Source organism: Genypterus blacodes, unplaced genomic scaffold, assembly GCF_046128005.1.
Source record: "Genypterus blacodes isolate CSIRO-AG114 ecotype Tasmania unplaced genomic scaffold, CSIRO-AGI_Gbla_v1 ptg000052l_1, whole genome shotgun sequence".
NCBI classification, from domain to species: Eukaryota; Metazoa; Chordata; class Actinopteri; order Ophidiiformes; family Ophidiidae; genus Genypterus; species Genypterus blacodes.
The window spans coordinates 4,899,588-4,916,906 of record NW_027466864.1 but is presented as its reverse complement, the minus strand read 5'-3'; the positions used below and the strand labels follow the sequence as shown (position 1 = coordinate 4,916,906).

The window sequence follows — 17,319 nt, the reverse complement described above, 5'->3', positions numbered from 1 at the left end:
GAAGGGGGAAAGGCTGAGGAGAAAGAGGGAAGGGAGGAGCGGAGGACTGTGGTGTCACTGTGAAAGAGAAATTGGAAAGGAAAAGTGGTGAAAGAGGAGGGAGAGAGAGAGAGAGAGAGAGAGGGAGAGAGAGAGAGTCCAGGAGGAGGAGAAACAGCAGCAGGAGGAGGAGGAGGAGGAGGAGAGATGATGATTTGTGGCTCTCTCCAGTGTGCTAGCGTTACAGGAATGGCCCTCCAGGGCAGCATGAAAAGCCTCTTGATTGTTAGGAGTGGTAACTGGAGCCCCTGAGCTCCTCGCCCCGGTAGATTTATTTACATTTCAGCGCCTGGACCCCACTCAGAAAAAAAAAAAGAAAGGAAAAGAAAAGAAAAAACACGATGGGAGGCAGGCAGGGCGTCAATATGTAGTCGTGGTGATCGTCCTCCTTTGTTTCATGACGATGACTTAATGCTGGTGAGGCTCTGATGGAGTGGTCAGTCATGGGTGGGAGTGGGAGTGGACGCGGTGGTTTTGGTGTTATCAGCCTTTATTTGCCCTCATCTGAATACAAAACCAAGCCTCTGGAGATATTTTGTAAACGAGGCGTTTGATTGGCTTCTTTATCATCAGCTTTAACCAAGACTTAATCAATGGCTTTTTTTTTTGTCAAGCGTAATTGCATTTTCACAGCCGACTGAACAAACTACAGCACTTTTCAATTCTTGTACCTGTAATTACAGTAAAATTGTTCCAAATGGCCGCTGTCACCCTAATTTCAAAAGATTAAAGACATTTGTACAGAATCCCCGCTGTGTCAAATATTAGAGTAAATCTAACATTCTAAACGGCCCTCCAGGTTTAATTTGCGCCCTTTTAAAACTGGAATATGTAATTACTATAAATCAGTATAAATGCCATGTGTTCTATTCACATCACACGTTCACTGAGGTACAGTTAACGCACTGAGGATTTTTATATTTATTTATCCTGGGTAAGGTGACCAGCATCTTCAGGTCACCACACACACACACACACACACACACACACACACACACACACACACACACACACACACACACACACACACAGAGAGAGAGAGAGCTCAGATGATGTTTGTGTAGGGCTCAGAGATTGAGATGATCTGCAAATTAGCTTTTGTTAACCTGTACTATGCATTTGTTTAATTACATACAATTAATACAAAATTTCAGAGTGTTTTTATTTGACTTTCAATGAACAAAAACTAGAAAGGTAATGTTAATAAAGATTACAAGAAGAAGATTATGGTGTCTGCCTTCTATGGTTAAAGATATCCTGTGGAAGCCCTAAACATTAGGGCTTTGGCCTCCCTCCCTCCCTCCTCCCTCCCTTCCTCCTTCCCTCCCTCCATCCCTCCTCCCCTCCCTCCCTCCCTCCCTCCCTCCTTCCCGGTCTAGGGGGGTGTAGCAGAGGGGCTCTAGCAGGTGTACAGGGGCACAGCTTCTGAAAACAGAGGAGGGAAAAACAAATCTCAACTTAAAAACGTTGGCCTTAGGTTAGTTAAGTTTTGTGGGCCGGAAATGACTGACCAACATCTGCCACACCACAGGTGACCGATCAGAGCATGCAGGTGAGAAGGGAGTGGAGGTCTATAGACCAGAATGCTTTCACACAGTGCTGCAGTAACAAAGAGCTGAACGGGTTTTTGCAAACTAAATCATTGCAGTATGTTTCAAAATAGACCCAGAAATGTTGCCTTTAATCTGTCATTGCTCATTTATTTTTGTCAAAGTTCCGTTAAAATCAGCTTACAACCATAATTTGGCTTTGGTGGCACAGTGAGAAAATAAGAAAAATCTGAATATGAAGGGCAAACAGATCAAAGCCACCACAGTGCCATTTCCACAACAGTGACAGTTTATTAACATCCTGCTGCATTCTGCCACTGAACCTGCTTCATCATTCAGTCAGCAGCTAAATGTCAACGGGACAACTGTGCTGATTATTATTGGTTGATAATGCCATCTGGTAATTGCATCTGGATTGTGAGTTCATGCTCGCCATCTGACTAAACTGTTTGGGTTGTAGCTCTAACATGCTGACCCCTGGACCGACCCTTTTATCTAATCGCGTGTGATATCAATAAAAGTATGTTAAGCTTTTGTTTCATCCGCTGGCCTCAAGCCTCACTGCGGTACGACGGCAGCTTGTGTCTTGTGTTACGTGATTTTCCCATAGACTGTCTATACAGACTATAGATTTTCCAAAAGGAGAGCGAGCAGAAAGAGGCAGCGGCAGCTCTGGACGGCCAACAGCTTTCCACAGGCAGACGGCTCTCAGTCTTAAGTGGAAGAGCAGCAGCCTCTCTCCCATTTAGGATAGTGGGCTATTTAGCCTGACAGCCATTAAATATGAATTAAAAACCACACAGGCCTCTTTGCCTTCGAAAATGTCATTACATATCTTTATGGCAGCCGATTGTTGAATAAGCAGTTTGCAGGGCTCCCCTGGGGGCGAGGCTGGGGATGGGAGTGGAGTGGAGTGGATGGAGGGAGCGAGGGAAAGGAAGAAACAGGGGCGGTCAAATGAGTGCTGGAGTGGGCAGATAGCAGCATGGGATAAGGGACAGATGGGTGGAGGAGCACGCAGGATGGACAGGATGGGAGCGGAGGGAGGGATGAGAGCGGGAGGAAAAGAAGGATGAGGAAAGTGAAGGGGGGACGGGATGGTGGATGCAGAGGGGGTGGAGGAATAACGGACAGGCAGGTCCGCGAGGAAGGATGAGGCCTAATAGCTGCTGAAATGGAATCTACATTACAGGTCCTAACTGAGTGCAGTACTTCAGGGGCCGGGCCCCGAAAGGAGCAAATAATAGCGCCAGCTTGAAGTGGTGCTTCAGTTTCTCTCCAGCAGATGAGGGAGATGTGTGTGTGGGGGGAAATGAGATTGAAGGGGAAGGGGGGGGTGGGGGGGGTACTTCACAGAGATACGGAGCTTCTTAGTATTTTCAGGGTTGTTAAAAATGTCTCAAAAGGTCAGTGTGTGCTTAGAGACGTATTGTGCAGTGTTTATCACATGGCCAGGAAGCCCAACTGCTAGGTTGTAATTATCAAAGGTGCACCGCAAAATTGTGCTGCCTATTGTTCAGCCTCATGCTGCAGGGATAAAGACATTACCATCGGTCTTGCTGCCTTCTTTTGTTGCGTTAATACATCTGATTTCACTCAAATCCATTTGATATACCTCCGACAATGGACATGTAATGAGGTTATTTTCACTGTTCTCCATCCAGGAGACCATGTCAGATTATCAATAGGAGCATCAAATTAGTAGAAAAAAATACATTTACATTACTGTTCCATTATTGCGTTCCTCGGACAGTCAAACACCTCTCGCAAAGTGCAATTGCTTGATTTGGTTGCAACAAAGGTTTCGGTCCTGTACGGTACAATGGCCACGCTTATCCGGCTAATACAATTATAATAACAACATTTTACCTTCATTTTGCAGCTGAATTTGTTATTGTTACTTCCACCAAGTAGGTTGTGTGTTTGCGCGTGTCTGCCGGTCCGTTACTTTGTTTCGTTGCTTGTTTGTTAGCGGGATCACTCCAAATGTTCTGACCTGATTTTGATGTCACCGGGCTGAAGGAAGGGAGGGACAGATTCTTACAACCGGGCGAGCGAGGCGTTCGTCTGGGACCCCCTGCTGAGAGGCCCCCAGCACCTACAAATCTGCAGTTAGGCTTAGAAATAATAGACATCAAACCCTTTTTAGTCTAGCTTGTACATCTTATTTTGTAATGTCACCATGTAAATCAGGTCTAAGCCGGAAAAATGTTCAAGGACGTTAAGATTCTATAGACACAGGAATTCATTTCAGTTCTGATTTATAATGTAGAACATGGTCAGTTTTCTTTCTCTGGCATATTTTTCCCATTATAGATCATCAATACGTGCAATTTAGTTCAAATCTTGATTCACACAGTCGGCTTCTTTGCATATGATCCCTTTTATAATTGCTTTGTTGGAGTCAGTCTCTCTGTAAGTTTTAGGCCCTCCTGTAAAGATTAAACACAAGAACTTTCAACATTTCTCGTCCACGTTTTTCCCTCTCTGCATTGCCGAGCCTCCTTCTCATGCAGTCATACGCTCTCACATGCATGCCGTCTTCTTTTAACGACATGAGCATCCATTTGGAACTCCGGGAAGAGATTGATACGGTCTACAACAGACATGTTTCACCTTTGTGTAACGACCCATCAGAGATTAGTCTGAACTGCGATGGGGCCGATAGGTGGATGGATGTCTGCAGAGAAGATGGAGGTACGGATGAAGACGTGAAGAAACGGATGGAGAGGCAGACAGGCAGACTGCCGGACATGAGCAGCCGCTGATTGTTGTTCTATTGACCACGTGATCGCTCCATAAATTGCACAGTCTGAAACATTATCCGCCACTATCAGAATGTCCCGAGCAGTCTGCACAAACAACAGCGCCCTTCAGGTTTATCGTATGCTCAACGCAAGCCTGTAGGATTTGGCGTGGCCGGCCCTCGCCAATGTACGTGTCTTGGCAATTTCCTGCGTCCAAAGGAAAGCATGATTCACGCCTATTCAGCCGCATCCCTCCTCCTGTTCCAAACCGCAATATTTCGGTCGAGCATCTACACACAGAGGTGCAGGCTTCACTTGCACTCTCCTTTCCCTGCATTGGTCTATTTTGTGTGTGTGTGTGTGTGTGTGTGTGTGTGTGTGTGTGTGTGTGTGTGTGTGTGTGTGTGTGTGTGTGTGTGTGTGTGTGTGTGTGCTTTTACTCCCGGCAGTCCACTTAAGGGCCTTTGGTTTCAGAGGAGGCCATTGTATTTCCTCCATTGCCTAGCAACCATCACCAAGGCCAGCACTCCATTGTTGCGGAGGCTGAGCACCTGAATTGCCTGCTGCCTGTTTCTACTTTTCAAAATTGTACTGTAATTTCACAAAGTGGTGTTTCAGCATTAGAGAGATGGGCGCGCTCCAAATTGGAGGGCTATGAAAATTGGGGAAGCTTCATTTGCCGGTTTCGCATCAGGAGCCCGGCGCATTTGCAAAAGCCACACAAACAGCGGCGGCGCAAAAGATGCTCGCAGCATTGTTCCTTCAACCGGCGACGGCAAAATGAAAACAAACACACTGAACGATTTATGTAGTGCAGTGGATTCAACCTATACGCCGTTTGTGTGTGTGTGTGTGTGCGTGCGTGTGTGGGTGTGTGTGTGTGTGTGCGTGTGCGTGTGTGTGGATGTGTGTGTGTGTGTGCGTGAGAGAGGGAGAGAGAGAGAGGCAGATAGAGAGGCGGGGAGAAAGAGTGATAAGGATAAAGGAACAAAAACACAGATAAAGAAATAGAGCGATGGCTGTGAGGCTTTTGTGAGCGCGCGGCATTTGTGTTGTTTGTGTGGATATGTGCTTGAGAGACGGGGAGCCTTGCAGAGAGACACGAGGGACAGAGACAGAAAACCAGATGGACAAAGAGGAAGAGAGGGAGAGTGAGAGAGAGAGAGAGAGAGAGAGACGTACAGATGCAGAGGGAGAGAAAAGAGAAAATGAGAAAAAATATGAACAGCAAAATGTAGTGGGCGGGATTTGAGCGTTGAAAAGGTTTGTGGGCTAGATTTTTCTCAGTGACGTCACTTTTACACAGTTTCCTTGAATAGTACCTGTGTGCACGGGGGCCGTCTGTCTGTCAGTTCAGAGTAAAAACATAACCCATGCCAGCAAAAACATATCTATCAGTGTTCTCCAGCGGGCCATTGGAGACACACTGTGTCCTTTTCTTTCCTCAGAGGCCGACAGAGACGCTGATGTCTTATCGCTTAGGTGTTAGTGCTTAGTGACGGCCCCCCCACCTTCCTTCAGCCTCAGCCCCTACAGCAGTTTAGGCTTATTATCATTTCTGTGAACCTACAGCAGGTTTTTTTTTTTTTTTGCTTTTTTTTGTGAGAATTCAAGTGAGTTTGAGGTTTTTTGACACAGAGACGCCGTTCTTTCTCTTTGTGCGGCGAAAATTGCTCCTTTTTGTGTTGCCGGTGCGATCGACGCCCTTGTGGATGACCCCAGGTGCCTAATTCACAAATGGTAAGTGCCACCAATTTTACCATCAGGAAATTCTCGGCGTGCGTCTTTCCCCTTATTTGTCGTCTTTGTTTTGTTTTTAACTGAGAAAGATTATTTTCCCTTTATGTTGCAACATTTTAGCTCTCGCAGGCGAATCCTTACGAAATGTGTGTTTTTCACTGTTGTGTGTGTGTGTCGTTGCCATTCGTGATTCATTTGCTCCGTTCACTCATTTACCTGCTGCACATAGACGTGACATCCACACACACATCTGATTGTTGCGTGTTAGATTCCCTGATACACTGAGAAAAACCAATATGTGCACGCCTAACACTCACACACAGACACACACACACGGGGAGGCTTACACAAATATGCAACACTGACATACTGAAAATGAGAGCACACACACACACACGCACACACACTGACACACACACGCAGATGGGCGATCAGGTTTCATTGTGTCTGTGCAGTCCACACACACATTCTGTCTGGGTAGAAGTCAAGTAAGAGGGCAGCGCTGTTGGCCGATGTGCGATCAAGTTTCAGTAAATACTCACATCATTCTCTGCATTCACGGCCAAGATTTACATTCAATAAGAATCAGTTTCACACGATGAAATCTTACACCCACAATACGCTCACGGTAGTAAATGCACGACTAATTAATCATTCATTCTCTCTTAGGAAGTGATGGGTGTGTGTTGGATTTATGTCATTCCCATTTTCCTGTTCATTTTTGATGCAATTCTCAATATTTACTTGCACTTATCCCCAAAAAATATAATATTAAAATCTTTCTGAAGGTTCATCCAGAGTGTGTCGTAATTCTAACACACAGTCAGACGTGTTGCTAGATCACCTGGGATTAAAGTGGCTTTACACTCGTATAGATCAAGCGTCTGGTGTGTCAGTCAAACGCGTTGGCTGTAATGTGTGTCCGTCAGCGTGACGTGCGTCTCCGCTCAAGCACTTACAAAATGGCAAAGTGCCAGCAAGAAATGAGTCAAAAGCTGAAATCACACATGTGGAGAGTTGTTATTGATTCACTCTGCAGGTAAATGAACGTTGTCATCTTTAAGGCTCTGCAGTCTCGCTTGTTATTCCAGCCTGTGGAAACGCATTGATTTCACCTGTGGAATAATTAGATTTTGCAGTTTTAAAGCTTTTTTTCTAAAATGCGTCAATTGGATTAACAAGGGGGGGGAAAAAGGAAATAAGTTAATCTGCTAAAGTGGAATTTCTTCTTTCTTGGGGGTTGTCACAAGATGTTATTGTTCGATAATACAGAATTATTACAATGACTGCTTCTATGGTTGATTTATTAATTATACCCTGACTCATATTGACCGCAAATCACATTATTATGCAACATTATTAAATCAGCTGCTGTAAACTTTATTAGAGACAAAAAAAATCAGCTGTCAAAACTGTTTTATTAGGGGTTATAAAAATTCTTCCCACACCATCAAAGCATAAAAGGATATTTATGTGCTCATTGTCTGCTTCCTCTTAACCGTTCACTTCATTTGTTTCAGCAGCAGGCTGACTGACAGCTGAATCAAGCTGACACTGAACTGATTAACACTGACATGGCGACGTGCAGGGTCTGAAAGGCAGCTGGCCGCCGGGTGTTCCTTCCCCTCCGAGCGTGCAGGGTTGTCACTGGCTGTACCGAGCCTTGGATGGCACACTTTATCCAGGCAGATACACTCTTAGCCCCCGCCGCTGTCCTCTGAACTCTGCCTCGGCCTTCATCCTGGAACATCAGGATCTCACTCGCTAAGCCCGACGCAACAAAAACGCGTCGCTTCGGTGTTTTTCAAGGTACCAAGACGCAGAAATGCTTCTTCAGTTTAAAAGCTCAGGCTGCAGATGATTTCTGTATGCATCCTGTCTTCTTACATTAAAAATGGTGGATGAATCATAAGAAGCTGGGGGGACGGAGATAATTACAGTAATCAAAACAATAATCCACGCAGGGGAAACTTGTTCATCATCGACTCATCTGTTGTTCGACTCAGTGTGTGTCTTCGGTGCCCTTGTTGGAGCACTTTACAGATGCTTTCTTGACAGGCTGCCAACCAATTCATTTAATCTACAAGCACAAGGCGAAGGCCACACAGAACTGCCAGTTCCACCGCGACAGGCGCCCGCCGGCCTTCAACAGGCAGGGCTGAGGGGATTGAAGAAAGTTTGGTTTGATGGAGGTCATAGAGGTTTTGTAAAACGCTCATTAAGCCAAACATACAAAAACCTACACACACACACACACACACACACCCTTTCCACAGGATAAATTGTATCATTAATAAGCTCAAGGAGGCCACCTTGAGTACAGCTTGTATCTTGGCAACCGCACAGAAAAGAATGGGCAGTGACAGACGGGGCAGCAGTGGAGAGGATATAAATTCTGTTCAACCGCTGTGTGTTTTATTAAGATGATTAATACACACGTGGTCATTGCTTCAGTTATTATTGATTTTCATGCTTTACGAGGGACGAACGCGTTAGAACGACTGAAAATGAGCTTTTAATGCTATTTTATTGAATGTCTTGAGTCGTCTTTTTGCCAAACCCGTCTCAGCCTGGGCCGCTGTCTGGTTCAGTGAGTCCACAGCAGCGTGGAAGACTAGTGATTTTGTTGTTTTGTAGTTAAACTGACAACAAGTCATTGTCTCCCTCACTGCTTTGAGACAAACGCTTCAAATCCATTTCAGTCGGTTAAATAATTAGATTTACCATTTTGGGGTGGACATCCTGTTTGTGTAAATGAGTTGTTACCCAGCAACCATAATGGCTTTTGTTCAATATAAGAATTATTTCAAAATGCACTGATTTTAAATGAAACTGATTTCATTATGAATTACTAAAAACACATAAGAGAAAAGGAATCAAACACCTTTCACTCTTGTAAACTTTTATTTAAATAGTCTAAAATTGTAATTTATTATTCAAGTCATTTATTCCTATATTGTGTTTAATATTGTTATTTTTTATTATTATTATTTTTATTATTATTTTTCTTTGAGTTTATTATTGATTTTATTTAACTCCAATCTGTATGTTTTGTCTATTTAATATCATTTAATTAAAACCATTTTTTATTTTCTATTAAAGATACAATTAAGAAAGAAACAAATTCTGCAATATCTGTAGTTTCTGAAGAGAAACCGACCTAAACATATTACTGAACTGGGATTTACTGATAATATAACTGGGTTTTGATCATAACTGACCATTTTGTTTCATTCCACACTCATGCACCCTCTTGTTTGGTCATACAGACAGTAAAGCCTCATGTCTATAGTGTGTTGTTGATGTGTTCTACCCTCTCTCTCTGGACAACACACAGGGAAAAGGTGCTGGTAAGAAACAAGTTTGTTGGAAGATTAATTTACGGAAAACTCCATTACATTTCTTTCTTGTTTGCATGTTTATAATTTGCAGCCTTCTGAAACATTTTGTCTTATTTTGCCATCAGGAATCTGAGAAATCCATCATGTTTGGTGATTTCCAGCAGCTGCTCATACTGGCTGATTTGTTATGAGCCCTTTGTTCAGTATTGATTGACTTTGCTGAAGCTGTAAGTGGAGCATATTAAACACTCATGTGGCACAAACACAACTGTTGCTAATCTGCTCTCTCTTTTTTTTTTGACATGTGTGTGGAGGGTGAAGGTTGCTGTCATACAATCTGATAAAAAAATAAATAAAGCAAGATTGGTTCAACTTTTCAGCCTTTATCACTCTGATTCTGTTCTCAGTTAATTATTGGCAGAAAGTCGATTTCTGCCTGGGATTTGCATGAATCTCATCAATCTTCAATCTGATCCCAGTTGTTGGCAGAACTCCAGCCCACATCAGAATATTGAACGGTGAATGATGGAAAACCTCTGCGACCCAAAGGTTAGAGGTAACGTTGATATGGATTTGTAATTTAATGAGCAGCTCTCGTCAGATTGTGCTCCAGTTTGATTTCATTGCAGCTTTTCATAGATAAACGCACAAGAGGCCAATACAGAACAGGTCCACTCAAAATAATGACTTTCAAACCCCTTTAATGCTGGAATTCAAGCATTGCATCATGCTGAGGATGACAGTCAAACACCAGTTTACACGTGAGCTTTACTGAGGAGGCATCAGAGCCTTGGTCTGGTCCATCACCTGCTGGAAGAAGTTCTCGATCATGTCGGTCAGAGGCTTGACCTGAGCGTGGACTTTGTCGGTCATGGGCTTGAGCTGGGTGTTGAGGTTCTCCGTCACGGGCCTGATCTGATCTTCGATGTTAGCGATGAAGGGCTTGACCTGCTCCTGCAGCTTGGTGGCCTCAGCCTGGACCTGATCGACCAGAGGCTGGATCTTGGCCCTGCTGTCCTCCATGTAAGTCCTGTGATTGTGATTGTGGAGGGAGGAGTGAGTCAGATTCCATTTGTCATTGCTTTTCAAGTCGAATAAAGAGTGTTTAGGCTGTATTCTTTGGATATTCTACTACATTCTAAGCAGAATCGGTTGAATGAAATTGAGCCTTTCTCTCAACATTGTGCCTAATTCATAAAGCATTTACAGTGTTGGTGATTACTCCTATTAATACTTCTACACTTAACATTTAAATTAGGGGTTTAAACTTAATTTCAATGCATTTTACTGAATCTCCAAGACTAAACTGAGGCTGAGGGTAAAAGGTTTGGACTTACTGGGCTGTGTTTGCCACCTCCATGGCCTTCACCTTCTCCACCATCTCCTGGGTTGCGCTGTTCAGGGTGACAGACATGTCGTTGATGAACTTAGTGATCCTGTCCAAGTCGGACTCGACGTCACGCTTCACCAGTGACACGGACTCTGTGCCTGTCGGGATTGAAATTGAAGTTAGGATGACATAGAATAGAAGCGTAGTGTGAAAAGCCTTTTAATTTGAGTGAATTTCAGGTTCATGTCTCGGGTGGCCTTGCTTGGATCTATGTGGGTTTCAACATTTATAAGAAACACTCTAAAATGCCTACTGCATGACGCTCAAAAAATGTCAAGGCTGGTTTAGTTGTTCATCAATGAAATAATGAATAAAAACATTTTCACCCGAACTCAGTGAAGGTGTGCAGGAGATGAGTAAATCATGTCTTACCATGGGCAACAGCAAGCACAACGACAAGGACGGCAACAAGGGAGAATTTCATGGCTGCAGATGAGCAAAGCAAACCTGGAGGAAGAGGAACAAAGTTAGCAAAGCAGTTCACACACACAAAAACCCAAATGAAGAGAATGTCCAAAGGCTTGAGCAAGGAAAGGGTGTTTCTTTATATACTTTCCTTTCTATAGCAATACAAAGAGCATGAGAGTCTGCCTTACCTGATGGGGTTCTTTTGACCAAATGGTACCTTCTGCCGGTGAGTCAGCAGCTTTTATACCTCCTGTGGATGAGTAAATCATGGCTAATCGCGATGTAATCACCCCCAATTCAAAGAAGTGACCGGGCGAGAAGAGTCCAAGCATTGTGTTGGCTGAACCTTGATGCGTTCCCACTCACAAGGAAGACACAAAGTCCACTCTGGGTGTGTGTGTGTGTGTGTGTGTGTTGTGTGTGTGTGTGTGTGTGTGTGTGTGTGTGTGTGTGTGTGTGTGTGTGTGTGTGTGTGTGTGTGGGTGTGTACGTCAAAAGAATGTGAAATGTTGGCAGTTGTCATCTGATGAAATTTATGTTCAATTTACTTCAATCACACATCCAGAACCCTTTATGTACTGAACTCAAAAATATGTGAACTGAAAGAGGGAAGAAGAAGAAGAAGAAGAAGAAGAAGAGGAATTTGCAATAAAATAGACCATCGAATAACCAAACAGATTTATTAAAAAAGTCAGATTTTTTAATACGTGTATTTTTTTCAGTTTCCATTTTCTGTCTGTAACATAAATCAATCTAAATTCATTGTTCTGTCTCTTTCCTTCATGTATTGGCCTCTCTTATGTTTAGGTGGTAGCAGAGATTTCGCCATTCTCACCTGGTTGATCTGCTTAACAAAGGGTCAGATGTTACTCAATTGTTCTGATAAAAGCCCCAACTCCTATCAACAACCGGCCCAGAGTGCACGGCTAATCTATAGCCCAGAGATGAGCTCCTGATAAACTCATCTCCTCTGATTCTTTCTCTAGGTTCACCTTTCAGACGTGATGACACAGAGTAAGTGAGTTAGGTATTTCTGATAATATCTAATATCCTAATAATCCTTCCCTTTATTGTGGCCATTGAAGTGAAATAGCAGAATTGTTTGGCCTTGGCGTGGACCCTTCATTAGAATATATCATACATAAAAAAAGACATGTAAAGCCAAATAAACTGGCTTTTTTTCAGTGGAGACCTCTCAATTTTTCTCAGTCTATGCTTTTCTTAGATTCCCATAAAAATCCCAGTGAAACATTTTCAAATAATTAAAGCTGGTGTGTATGTGGGAGGCGTCCGTGAGCATTAAATTATGAGCAGTTTGGTCCAAATCATTCAATTCATGTTTATGAATTCCACTTGGATAAACACTGATGCCTCAATTATGAATCTTGATCAAGAAAGAAAAGTATTCTGCCCCCTGAATGTTGAGTTGCTGTCAGTAAATCCTGCTTGCTGGTGGATTTAGGTCAGATAGTAAACGTCAACATGATATAACGTCTTGCCAAGGTCTGACGCAGACATGATTACATGCTCGTTCAGCATTCATAAGGTTAAAGTTTAGGTCATCCCTGGGTTATCTCACCTTAGTTTGTATTACCCTGACTTTACCTCTGTACCTCTAAGGCGCTGTAAAGTAGTAATAGCAGTAGTTTTGTGGAGTAAGAATACATCCAGACAAATCGTGTAAATTAACTCAAATTGTAGAATTCTATGAAATATAATAATAAGAAATCTAGCTGTGATTTAATTAAACTCTGGCTCCTAAATTAATCCACTTACATCCCGCTGAGAGCAGCACTTTGGGCTGTGGGGAGGCAGCGAGGACAGTTTGATCCCCCCCTTCCTGTAAGCCCTAGCAGCTGACCTTGTGCTATTAGGGGCCAGTGGTGGAGCCGACGTAAAAGTTCTGTTTAATATTTGAGGACCACTATAACATGCAGGCCTGAATGCCTCTATTGTGCACAGTGGGTGCATCTGGGATCTTAGGTTACTCTTTCCTTTATAGAATAATATGCACATTTTCCCCCGCTTCAGCATTTCTCTGTTCCAGCTGACAGCAGCTTGTTCTTGGTCCTCTGCGTGCGTACACAGTGGAACACACTCAAAGATGGATTGATAATGATGTATTAGGTCCCAACCCCACATTTCCAGCACATTCTCACTCTGTGCTTTGTGGTTCAGCAGGAGTGCCTCTGTCATATCATCACATTCACAACCAGATGGTGATAATGACTGTGGCTCTCTGCAGCGGGTGTGAAGTTAGGAGGCCTCACACCGTCACAGGGTCTGGTAGAGTGTACGAGCGCCATCTACTGGCCATGCATAACACTTAAAATGAAAACGCTTCAAAAACCCTAACCCACTGCAACAAGTTTGGTCCCTGAGATTATGAATTACGATGTAATGTACTTACGTTTAGGCAATGTGTGTCATCCACTATGACGTGTTATCTATGACATCAGGGCACAATAACAAACGTGAAAGACTGAAAGCTGTATTTATTAATTATGTATTCAATGTAATATCAGTCAACGTCATGTTACTTGAGGTTTTGTGTGTTTATTGTTGTCCCCAGCTGTGAGCGCCGGGGCTGAACTCGGTGTTTAGTACTTCATAAAGTCTCAGACAGACAATATGGTAACGTATAGCTGTGACGTCACTGCTGTAAATCTTTGTTAGTTTGGGTGACATCATTGTAACCTTGTATATCGATAACATCACTATATTAATTTGATGTACGGTCATAAACTTAGTTCGTGTGTTGCTCCAGAGCGTCTTAGATAAACGCCAGTGATGATATGTGACTTTTTGTAACTCCGTGTTTTTTTACTGAAACGTAAATGTAAGTGAGTCGCGCGCTGCACTGCACTTACTGCCTCCACACAGCAGGAGGCGCTGCACTGCACTGACTGCCTCCACACAGCAGAGGGCGCTTCACTGCTATTGTGTTCACGCGCGTCCTCGCTCTCTCTCTCTCACTCACTCACTCACAGACATCATGGCGGACGTATTGGATCTTCACGAAGCGGGAGGCGAGGACTTTCCTATGGATGAGGATGGTAATGTTAACTCTGTACCAACACCTACCGGCGTTAGATGCGACTCACGCCCCGCGTGGTAATCAGGCTCGAACCTAACGTCCGCGGCTACACGGAACCCCGCACACACACACGGCGGGCTCAGGCCCGAAGACGTGCTAATAAGCTAACGCGAAGCTAAAACGTGAGGCTAACAACGCCACCAACTCTGTTTTAGCTAGCAGCTAGCAGATAGTTCGTGTTCTCAAAGCATCTACAGCGGCGCGCGTTTATTAATACGTTTGTTATTTTCAACGTACTCATGTTTTACTTAACTTAGTTGCAATACAAAGCTAACGAGCTACGGCCAAATATGCTAACAAGTAGCTAGTGAGCCTCAAAGTAATGCTAGCGGGTTGTTGCATACTGCATTAGCTTCCTTGGCCAAATACTGAAGCACTTTGGTCAGAGCACCGAGTCATGTGTGCTTAGTGTTTTTGTTTTATGTTTCCAGAAAGCATCCACAAGTTGAAAGAAAAGGCAAAGAAGAGGAAGGGGAGGGGCTTCGGCTCTGGTAAGTGAATCATAGTGTAAACATACTGAACTCTCTCATAGTCCAATGTTGTCAGATGGGTTGAGTTGTTTCCATGTGGATGTTTCCAGAGGAAGGAGCGAGGTCCAGGATCAAGGAGGACTATGACACTGTGGAACAAGATGGAGATGAGCCAGGACCTCAGAGATGTGAGTGCCACCAGACGGAGACAATTATGAGTGGAAATATTATTTTTCCCACCTATAATCCAACAATCTATCGCATGACACCAAAGTGCCATAGTATGAATGTGGCTGCCCTAAACATCTTCACATCTAGTTAGGATGTTCCGATACAGGACCATGGGGGGAGGGAAATTACCTTCAAGCGTCACTCAAACATGAAACTGTTCATATCTTAAGTTATCTAATATATATTTTGTGTGGGAGCTGTTTTTCTTCATGTGGTTTTCAGGCATTTTCTTTAGGAAATGCATGTCAGTTATATATGTATTACCGTTTGCCCCTGAGGGTGGTTTCTAAAACAAAACTCAAAGCTGCCCACAGCTCATAATGCAGAGAATGGACTTCAGTATAACTGCGCGTGAAATCAACCTCTGTCAGTCTTAATCTTGTCTATTCTTATACTGTGATCACAAAACTACAACTGTGAGACGAATGATGATATCATATAATTTAACATCTGCTGGTTTCCTTGTCTTGTAGCTGTGGAGGGCTGGATCCTCTTTATCACCGGTGTGCATGAAGAAGCCACTGATGAGGACATCCACGACAGGTTTTCTGAGTTTGGGGACATCAAGAACGTGCATCTCAACCTCGACCGCAGAACAGGTTACCTGAAGGTGAGATCTGTTCTTAAACGTAAATCACGGGCCAAAAAAACCCTCTGTGTTCCCCATGTAGACATTAATGAGCAAGTCAACACACACGTTCACGTAGGGAGGCAGTGGCTCAGTGGGTAGTGCTTCCGCTTGGGAACCGGTTCGAGCCCCTGCCGAGGTGCCCCTGAGCAAGGCACCGAACCCCCAATTGCTCCCCCCTCTGCGAAGGGTGGTAATGTAATGTAAGTCGCTTTGGATAAAAGCGTCTGCCAAATGATCGTAATGTAATGCTCAAAGCATCTGCTTTCTGATCATCTTCCGCCATTTCACGCTGAGCCACAAGGTGGCAGCATTGTATTGATCACAAACTAAGCAGTGACCCAGGCCCCATAGAATATTGATTTGCACCACAGATTGTGTGTCAAGATGAACATAAGAGTAAGATGAATATATTGTGATCTTTAGTTAATGGCTGTCTGATATTGAATGAATACTGCAGTTCAGCTATTGTTCTGTCTGCTCAAAATATGCTTATCAAATAGCATTTGTTCTGTTTTCTGCTGTCAGTACCTGCAGTATTTTAATTTGAGCTCTACCAAATTCAAAAACATTGATACAGTTGCGTGCAGAGTCATAACATTCTCTTTGCTGTCTCCAGGGTTATGCACTGGTGGAGTTTGAGACGTACAAGGAGGCCCAGGCAGCCATGGAGGGGCTGAACGGTCAGGACATGATGGGCCAGCCCATCAACGTCGACTGGGGATTTGTCAGAGGTCCTCCCAAGAACAAGAGGAGGTGAGGGTGCCTGGTGTTTGTGTGTTTCCAAATTGGTTGTAGGTCCCAAACCGTCCCTGTGTATACTTTTTATTGAAGATAGCATTTGACATGATAGTGTGCATATAGTAATGTGCCATTTTAGAGATGTTTGATACAGAGAGGGGGGGAAAGAGAGACAGAAAAGAAAGAAGTGATAATAAACAGAACTTAACAAACTGAAAATATAAGTAGCCACATGTGCAGTTCTGTTATGCCGTTATATTAATTTGAAGTTATACAGATCCAATAACTGAATCCTAATGAATCCCTTTTGCCTTTTGTAGGGGTGGCGGTCGGAGACGCAGCAGAAGTCCAGACAGGAGGCGGCGCTGAGCTCACCAAGTTCTCATTGGCTGGAGGAGGTGTCGTCACATCCTTCCATACGGAGCAAATGTCATCGTTTCTGTACAATACTTGTTTAAGAGCTTTGTGGTGTGTGGCTGTGTTTTTCAGAAGTTGAGACAGATTTGTTTATTTTGGGGGAATTAATTGGCTTGATGTCAGGATCTGCAATTGTTTTATAAATTGTTGAAAACAACAGAAGACACACACTCACACCTGTCAGTAAATGCTTTTACCATCAGTAGTGACAGTTATAGGCAGCACATCTGTGATTACCCCTCAAAATACTATTAGTTTCCAGTTTATGCATACATTTGTGCATTTTATGCTTGGTTGAATCTACTGTTTTATATTTCTTTGGGAAAATTAAACTTTTTAAAATGGAACAACGCGTGTGTGTTCTCTGGTGTAATTACTTAACACTGCCAGTGACGTGTGGTCCACTTCACCAGCGGTGACGTCACCTAGGCACCGGTCCCACCCCAACTTAATAGTGAACTCCAGCGCACCTGTCAGTCCGGGCCCGGCGCTGAGCCCTCAGGCCTCCGCTCACACCGCG

The 17,319-nt window shown here is 43.7% G+C and overlaps 2 protein-coding genes across 2 annotated transcripts; one reads left to right on the top strand and one right to left on the bottom strand.

The window, feature by feature from the left end:
• Positions 1–10,185: 10,185 nt before the first annotated feature.
• LOC143001011 (type-4 ice-structuring protein-like) lies at positions 10,186–11,249 on the bottom strand. Its single transcript, XM_076150551.1, has 3 exons — positions 11,180–11,249; positions 10,755–10,905; positions 10,186–10,447 (listed from the first exon to the last, which is right to left on the bottom strand). Exons 1-3 carry the CDS (start codon positions 11,229–11,231, stop codon positions 10,186–10,188), a joined length of 465 nt encoding a protein of 154 aa, XP_076006666.1. The 5' UTR covers positions 11,232–11,249.
• A 2,892-nt stretch (positions 11,250–14,141) lies between these two features.
• rbm8a (RNA binding motif protein 8A) lies at positions 14,142–17,151 on the top strand. The gene is made up of 6 exons (XM_076150581.1): positions 14,142–14,271; positions 14,744–14,803; positions 14,893–14,970; positions 15,487–15,623; positions 16,261–16,397; positions 16,703–17,151. Exons 1-6 carry the CDS (start codon positions 14,211–14,213, stop codon positions 16,749–16,751), a joined length of 522 nt encoding a protein of 173 aa, XP_076006696.1. The 5' UTR covers positions 14,142–14,210; the 3' UTR covers positions 16,752–17,151.
• Positions 17,152–17,319: the final 168 nt, after the last annotated feature.